At 46.8% G+C, this 8,316-nt stretch overlaps 1 protein-coding gene across 1 annotated transcript; it reads left to right on the top strand.

Moving 5' to 3' along the window:
* The first annotated feature begins 3,934 nt into the window (after positions 1-3,934).
* On the top strand, positions 3,935-5,375 carry LOC101950975 (histidine protein methyltransferase 1 homolog). Its single transcript, XM_008178060.4, has one exon. The coding sequence runs from the start codon at positions 4,219-4,221 to the stop codon at positions 5,320-5,322; it is 1,104 nt and encodes a 367-aa protein (XP_008176282.2). The 5' UTR covers positions 3,935-4,218; the 3' UTR covers positions 5,323-5,375.
* The last annotated feature ends 2,941 nt before the right edge of the window (positions 5,376-8,316 follow it).

The raw sequence follows: 8,316 nt of genomic DNA, 5'->3' as shown, positions 1-8,316 counted from the left end.
CATGTTCTCAGAACTTATGGGCTGCTCCCGAGCGGAGGCAACCCTGCAGAGTCAGTGGAGGGAGAACATGTCCCAATACCAGCGAGCACACAGCGAACGGGAGGAGAGGTGGCGGCAGGAAGACCAGCAGGCGACTCAAACACTGCTTGGACTAATGAGGGAGCAAATGGACACGCTCCGGCGCCTTGTGGATGTTGTGCAGGACCGGAGGCAGGAGGACAGAGCCCCGCTGCAGTCTATCTGTAACCACCGTCCCCCGCCACAAAGTCCCATACCCCCCTCACCGAAAGTACCAAGAAGGAGGGGCTGCAGAGCCCGTGAAAACTGTCACTCTACCCCTGCAGACTGCTCAAGTGGCAGAAGGCTGTCATTCCCCAAAATTTGATAAGTCCTTTCCTTCCCGCCTCACCCAAGCCCCCATCCCAGTTTCATCCCCTAACTGTCCATTTGCTAATAAAAAATACGTTTCTGTTAATTGCTGTTTCCATCATGTTTTTTTAGAGGACAGTCTGTTTTAAGGGGGGGAAAGGTGGTTGGTACAGACACGGGGGCAGGTTCAGCAGCAGGTCACACACACAGTGCAGTCACTAGGCACCCTGGTCAGTCTGGGAGGTGGTTTTCATTGTCTGGGGGGTGGGGGGGGGGGCTATGTGACTTTGTGGCGGGGGAGGGCGGTTACAGATCTTATGCAGCGGTCCTTATCCTGGATCACAGAGCCACGCAGCAGGGAATCTGTAACCGTCCTCCCCCTGCCACAAAGTCACATAGCCTCCACACACAGAGTCCCGAACAGGAGGGGTGGCAGGCTCCGTTCAAACAATCAGTCCGCCAGTGCGGACCACTGTAGAAGCAGGAGCCTGGCATTCCTCGAGTTTAGAAGCGTCCTTTGCATCAGTACACTACACCCGCTCCCCACCACAGTCTGCGTCCCAGTTTCAACACTTTACCGTGAAAACAGTAATAAAGAAAACGTTGTTCATTAACAAATTTTCAGTGATTTTATTTTTAAACGTGGGTTGGAAGGGGGTGAACGGGGTGAACGGGGTATGAAACTGGAAAGGATAGTGAACAGTCACTGGGTAAAGAAATGGGGGCAGGTTCAGCTTCTCTGTAAACCAACAAAATTGTCACAGGTTACCCTGCTCACTCAGGAACCTAGCTTTCAAAGCGTCCTGGATGCACAGCGCCTCCCGCTGGGCTCTTCTAATCGCACGGCTGTCTGGCTGGGCGTAATCAGCAGAGACTGTGGAGCACACAGCAAGCTGCAATAACAATGGGGATATTGGTTTCGCTGAGATCGGAGCGAGTCAATAAACTTCTCCATCTCCCCTTGAGACATCCAAAAGCATACTCCACCACCATTCTGCACTTGCTCAGCCGGTAGTTGAAGAGTTCTTTTTCACTGTCCAGGGTGCCTGTATAGGGCTTCATGAGCCATGGCATTAGCGGGTAGGCTGGGTCCCAGAGGATCACTATAGGCATCTCCACATCCCCAACAGTTATTTTGTGGTCCGGGAAGTAAGTACCTTCCTGCAGCCATCTAAACAGACCAGAGTTCCTGAAAACACGAGCGTCATGAACCTTGCCCAGCCATCCGACGTAGATGTTGGTAAAACGTCCCCTGTGGTCCACCAGTGCTTGCAGCACCATGGAAAAGTAGCCCTTTCGATTAATGTACTGGCTGGCCTGGTGGTCCGGTCCCAGGATAGGGATGTGAGTTCCATCTATAGCCCCACCGCAGTTTGGGAATCCCATTGCTGCGAAGCCATCTATGATCACCTCCACATTTCCCAGGGTCACTACCTTTGACAGCAGTACATCAACGATTGCCTTGGCTACTTGCATCACAACAACCCCCACGGTAGATTTGCCCACGCCAAAGTGGTTCGCGACTGACCGGTAGCTGTCTGGCGTGGCAAGTTTCCAGAGGGCTATGGCCACTCGCTTCTGGACAGTCAGGGCTGCTCACATCCGGGTGTCCTTGCACTTCAGGGCAGGGGACAGCAACTCACAAAGTTCAAGGAAAGTTCCCTTCCGCATGCAAAAGTTTCTCAGCCACTGGGATTCATCCCAGACCTGCAGCACTATGCGGTCCCACCAGTCAGTGCTTGTTTCACGTGCCCAGAATCGCCATTCCACGGCATCAACATGACCCAGTGCCACCATGATGTCCACGGCGCGGGGTCCCGTGCTTTGTGACAGGTCTGTGCCACTCTCAGACTTCATGTCCTCATCGCGCTGCCGTAGCCTCCTCGCCCGATTTCTCACCATCTGCCTCTGGAAAAGGTGGCTGATAAGGTGCGAGGTGTTGACAACGGCCAAAACTGTAGCGATGGTCGCAGCGGGCTCCATGCTCGCAGTGCTGTGGCGTCCGCGCTGTCACTCAGCAGAAAAGTGCGTGAACTGATTGCCCGCTGGCACTTTCAGGGAGGGAGGGCGGGAGTGACGGTTGGATGACGACAGTTACCCAAAACCACCCTCGACACATTTTTCCCCCCAGCAGGCATTAGGGGCTCGACCCAGAATTCCAATGGGCAGCGGGGACTGCGGGAACTGTGGGATAGCTGCCCACAGTGCACCGCTTCCAATGTCGACGCTTGCCCCGTTAGTGTGGACTCACACAGTCGAATTACTGTCCTTAGTGTGGAAACACACGTTCGACTTTGTAATATCGATTCCACATATTCGATTTAAGTGACATCGAAGTACTCTTGTAGTGTAGACATACCCTTAGCTTTACAAAATCGTATGGCTTTAGATATTCTTTTGACAGCTCAAGGAGGAACTTGTGCCCTCATAGGCCAAGAGTGTTGTTTATTTCTGAATGACACCTATAAAGATACCTTTGACAGAGCAGCCCACTTAAGAGACATCGTCCGAGACAGGTCTGATGAAGGTAGCTGGACACATGATTGGTTTGATGGTTTATTTTCCTGGTTCCCTTCCCTAACAGGCTGGCTAAAGGGACTCCTGAAAGGAGGTGTTATGATTTTACTGATGATTGTGTTTATTTTTTGTGTGTGTTTAAACTGTCCATGTGCATAATGTCTAAATGTGCTAGGGCAACTAGCAAATTGAAGGGAATATTTCTCTCTTTACAAGAAAGACGGGTTTTGGCAAAGGCAGAAACCACGTCAGATGCCAATATTCTGACCCCTACATATTTGCTGTAACACTCCTACTGCTGTGAAAGTGTGATCATGAGCCCATTATATGGGCCATGATCAAATGGGGGAAATTGATATAAAATTATTCTGCTTAACTGCCAGGGGGCAAATTTGTCATGTACACATGGGAGAAAGAAGAAGGGAAAACATCAGCTATGGGTTGTCTTAACTCAGGAAGTTCCTTTGAGAGGAAATGTAGCCAAACTCCAAACCTGGAGACAATGGAACTGTCTGTGCCTGCGTCCTGTAGATACCTAACTGCTTGGTTTGCAAAATAAGCAAGGAAGAGGGGGCAAGTTGATGAACCATAAGGGGTCTTAAGAGGGGCAGATACGTGTAGCTTGCTAATTATGTATGGTAATGATGGCAAATTTTGGCCAATCATAGAGCGATAGATTATCATAAGCAACTGCATATAATGCTTTGGTGTAAGTGTTTTCTTTGTTCTTGCTGACTTATGAGCTCGAACCCAATTGCAATTGAAATAAACGGATCGCCCCTCCCAGGGCTCCTTGCTTGATTAGCTGGGTCCGTCTCTCCTTATTCCTCAGCTGGAACGGACAGAAATTTCTATGACAACTTCCTGCATTACCTTTCACAAATCCCTTAATTGTCTTTTGTTTTCTCCTCTGTGAAATGGGAATAGTAATAATTGCTTACCTCAAAGGGATGTTACAAGGTGGCATTAGATAATATTTGTAACTTATGTTGTCCTTTGGATAGATAGAAGCGCAAAGTATTTATCTTTCAATTTAATGAAATGTGATATTTGACATATATTCTCTTTTTATAGAATTCAACAGATGAATTTGCAAAGAAAGTGGACATTATACCTGCAAAGTAGAGACTTTCATAGTGATGACTAATGTAAAGATCTTTGCAGACACCTCTTAACTATGGCAGAGCAGCCTTACAGCCAGGGAGCAAGTTCTTATCTGCACAAGCCATAGAAAAAAATCACATTTATATTCACAGTTTCATTGGATGAGTGTCTGCCCTATTGTAACTTTGGATATAAGCTGTGATTTATTTTTTCGTACTTCATAGGAAAATGGCTTTTCAGTTTAACTTCTCTATTGAAGAGAAAGCAGGAAATGAACTCGAGACTCTTGGTGATACAGCCTTGCAGCTGGAATCTGCACAGGCTTCTTTGAACCCAGGCGGATCTACAGAAAAGAGCAAAGAAATTTCATCAGAAGAAAATGTTGTGCACAAGGAGTCTCTGTGTGCACATGAGGCAACACCCAAAACTGCAGATCCAGTAGCAAACTGTAGCCCTGATAAAAGCCAGGTCCAGGTGCTGCCAAAGAAACGAGCCAGCTTTAAAGTTGCCAAAGAGCATAATATTCCTGAAGATTTCAGCAAAGTGTTAGAAAATAAAGTTATGGAAGCTGTACAGGGCCTATACTATGTAAATATTTCTGTGATGGAAATGACCCTTTCAAATGACTCCCATGAAGAAGACATAGTGTCTAAAAGTATTTCTTCTCACTCTGATCTTATCACAGGCATCTATGAAGGGGGGCTGAAAATATGGGAATGCACTTTTGATCTCATGGATTATTTGTCAGAGGCTGAAATGCAGTTTATCAACAAGACAGTCTTGGATCTTGGTTGTGGGGCTGGGCTGCTGGGAATACTTGCATTAAAGAGAAAAGCTAAAAAAGTCCATTTTCAGGACTATAACCGCACTATGATTGATGAAATAACTTTGCCTAATGTAGTGGCTAACTGTACTGATGGTGGTGATGATGGCGGAATTAGTGAACCTCCTTCAAAGAAGCACAAGAAAGCAGACTTCATACCAGCTCTAATGTCTAAGTGCAGATTTTTTTCCGGAGCATGGGCTGAGTTTAGTCAACTCCTGTTAAGTGGCAACAAACCCTTTTCAAAGTATGACCTTATTCTCACATCCGAGACCATCTACAATCCTGACTACTACAGTACTTTGCATGATACGATTTCTAAACTGTTGGATGAAAATGGCCGCGTGTATTTGGCTAGCAAAGCACATTATTTTGGAGTGGGAGGTGGTGTACATATCTTTGAGAAATTAATTGAAGAGAGGAATGTGTTCAGGACTAGAACTGTCAAAGTTATCGATGAAGGACTGATGCGGTACATTATTGAAATGGCCTTTAAGATTTCCAGTTAATCCATTCATTCCCCATTGTGCCTGTTAAATATCTTAACAAAGAAGTGATTTATAGCCAGATGTCCCGCTGCCTTTTTATCTGTTGAGTTGTTCTGAAATGTCTTATAGGTCAGGTTGCTTTTTCCTTCTTTGTGTGAGTGGGAGAAAAAGATGAAGAATTCATTTTCACTATATAATTGTATATATTTGCTTTTTTCATATGAGTTTTTATAAGTGTTGTCAGAAGATGCCAAATTGACAAGGTGAGGCACTCTTAAATTCTCTGTCATAAAACAGATATAACACAGAAAGCAGCAGTGCAACTTGCTTTGTCCATCTACCTCCTCTCTACTCTACAGGGACCACCTCTACAGGTAAGGGAACTCGGCTTCCATTCCAATTCAATTCTTGGCCTGTCTGCTGAGGCTGCCCAACAAGGGTGGTGGTTAATACTCTGGTTGTGGCAGTGACACTGGTCCACTAAGGACTGGACTGAAACCAATTCATTTAATGTTGGCCACTGAAGGGCCATCAGATGGCAATTGCTAGCAATCAACCCTCACCTGGGCTTGATTTAAAAGTTGTAAATATCCTACTCAAACTACAAACTTACGTCCTACCTACCTAAAAGTCTCTAGCGTGGTCTTCACATTCTGTCCTAAGCTGTAGTATAATATTGTGCAGTGTTAAATTGAATCAACTGAATACACCAGAGGTGCCTGTATTCAGTGGTGGATCAAGCATTTCCTGTGTTAATTTAACCAAACAATTTGGATCTAAAGGTGGGGAATATTTGAGGAGGGGGGAAAAGATACAGTAAGAGGGATAGTAATTCCATGCTCTAATAACAATATAGCGGTAGGGATATATTACCGAGCACCAGAATGATGATAGTGACTGTGAAATGCTCAGTGAGATTAGAGAGGCTATTAAAATAAAAAACTAAATAATAATAATGGGGGATTTCAATTATCCCCATATTGACTGGGTACATGTCACCTCAGGATGGGATACAGAGATAAAGTTTCTTGACACCTTAAATGACTGCTTCTTGGAGCAGCTGGTCCTGGAACCCACCAGAGGAGAGGCAATTCTTGATTGAGGGTATGTCTACACTACGGGATTAATCCGAATTTATATAATTCGAATTTTGGAAACAGATTGTATAAAGTCGAATGTATGCGGCCACACTAAGCACATTAATTCGGCGGTGTGCATCCATGTACCGGGGCTAGCGTCGATTTCTGGAGCGTTGCACTGTGGGTAGCTATCCCATAGCTATCCCATAGTTCCCGCAGTCTCCCCCGCCCATTGGAATTCTGGGTTGAGATCCCAGTGCCTGATGAGGCAAAAAACATTGTCGCAGGTGGTTCTGGGTACAGCCTCACCCCTCCCTCCATGAAAGCAACGGCAGACAACCGTTTCGCACCTTTTTTCCTGGGTGAACACTGCAGACGCCATACCGCGGCAAGCATGGAGCCCGCTCAGCTCAAGACAGCAGTCATGAACATTATAAACACCTCGCGCATTCTCGTGCCGTTTATGCTGAACCAGGACCAGAAAAATGAGGCAAGGAGGAGGCGGCGACGGCAGCGCAATGACAAGAGTGATGAGGACATGGACATGGACACAGAATTCTCTCAAACTGCGGGCCCCGGTGCTTTGGAGATCATGTTGTTAATGGGGCAGGTTCTATCCATGGAACGCCGATTCTGGGCCCGGGAAACAAGCACAGACTGGTGGGACCGCATAGTGTTGCAGGTGTGGGATGATTCCCAGTGGCTGCGAAACTTTTGCATGTGTAAGGGCACTTTCATGGAACTTTGTGACTTGCTGTCCCCTGCCCTGAAGCTCCAGAATACCAAGATGAGAGCAGCCCTCACAGTTGAGAAGTGAGTGGCGATAGCCCTGTGGAAGCTTGCAACGCCAGACGGCTACCGATCAGTCGGGAATCAATTTGGAGTGGGCAAATCTACTGTGGGGGCTGCTGTGATGCAAGTAGCCAAAGCAATCACTGAGGTGCTGCTACAAAAGGTAGGGACTCTGGGAAATGTAAAAAGAACAGGAGTACTTGTGGCACCTTAGAGACTAACAAATTTATTAGAGCATAAGCTTTCGTGGGCTACAGCCCACTTCTTCGGATGCATATAGAATGGAACATATATTGAGGAGATATATATACACACATACAGAGAGCATGAACAGGTGGGAGTTGTCTTACCAACTCTTAGAGGCCAATTAAGTAAGTGAAAAAAAATGGGAAATGTGCAGGTCATAGTGGATGGCTTTACTGCAATGGGATTCCCTAACTTTGGTGGGGCGATAGATGGAACCCATATCCCTTCCTTGGCACAGGAGCACCAGGGTACCCAGTACATAAACCGCAAGGGGTACTTTTCAATGGTGCTGCAAGCACTGGTGGATCACAAGGGACGTTTCATCAACATCAACGTGGGATGGCCGGGAAGGGTTCATGATGCTCGTGTCTTCAGGAACACTACTCTGTTTAAACGGCTGCAGCAAGGGACTTACTTCCCGGACCAGAAAATAACCGTTGGGGATGTTGAAATGCCAATAGTTATCCTTGGGGACCCAGCCTACCCCTTAATGTCATGGCTCATGAAGCCATACACAGGCAGCCTGGACAGGAGTCAGGAGCTGTTCAATTACAGGCTGAGCAAGTGCAGAATGGTGGTAGAATGTGCATCTGGACGTTTAAAAGGTCGCTGGCGATCGTTACTGACTTGGTCAGACCTCAGCCAAACCAATATCCCCATTGTTATTGCTGCTTGCTGTGTGCTCCACAGTCTCTGTGAAAGTAAGGGGGAGACCTTTATGGCGGGGTGGGAGGCTGAGGCAAATCGCCTGGCTGCTGATTACGCGCAGCCAGACACCAGGGCGATTAGAAGAGTATACCAGGAAGCGCTGCGCATCAGAGAAGCTTTGAAAACCAGTTTCATGACTGGCCAGGCTACAGTGTGAAATTTCTGTTTGTTTCTCCTTGATGAAAATCTG

This window comes from Chrysemys picta, chromosome 8, assembly GCF_011386835.1.
Source record: "Chrysemys picta bellii isolate R12L10 chromosome 8, ASM1138683v2, whole genome shotgun sequence".
Lineage (NCBI taxonomy): Eukaryota > Metazoa > Chordata > Testudines > Emydidae > Chrysemys > Chrysemys picta.
Note: the sequence above shows the minus strand (reverse complement) of the source record. Positions and strands in the feature narration are given on the sequence as shown.

Bases quoted from the DNA above. Each gene is read 5' to 3' on its own strand.
- LOC101950975 (XM_008178060.4), top strand. From the start codon at position 4,219: ATGGCTTTTCAGTTTAACTTCTCTATTGAAGAGAAAGCAGGAAATGAA.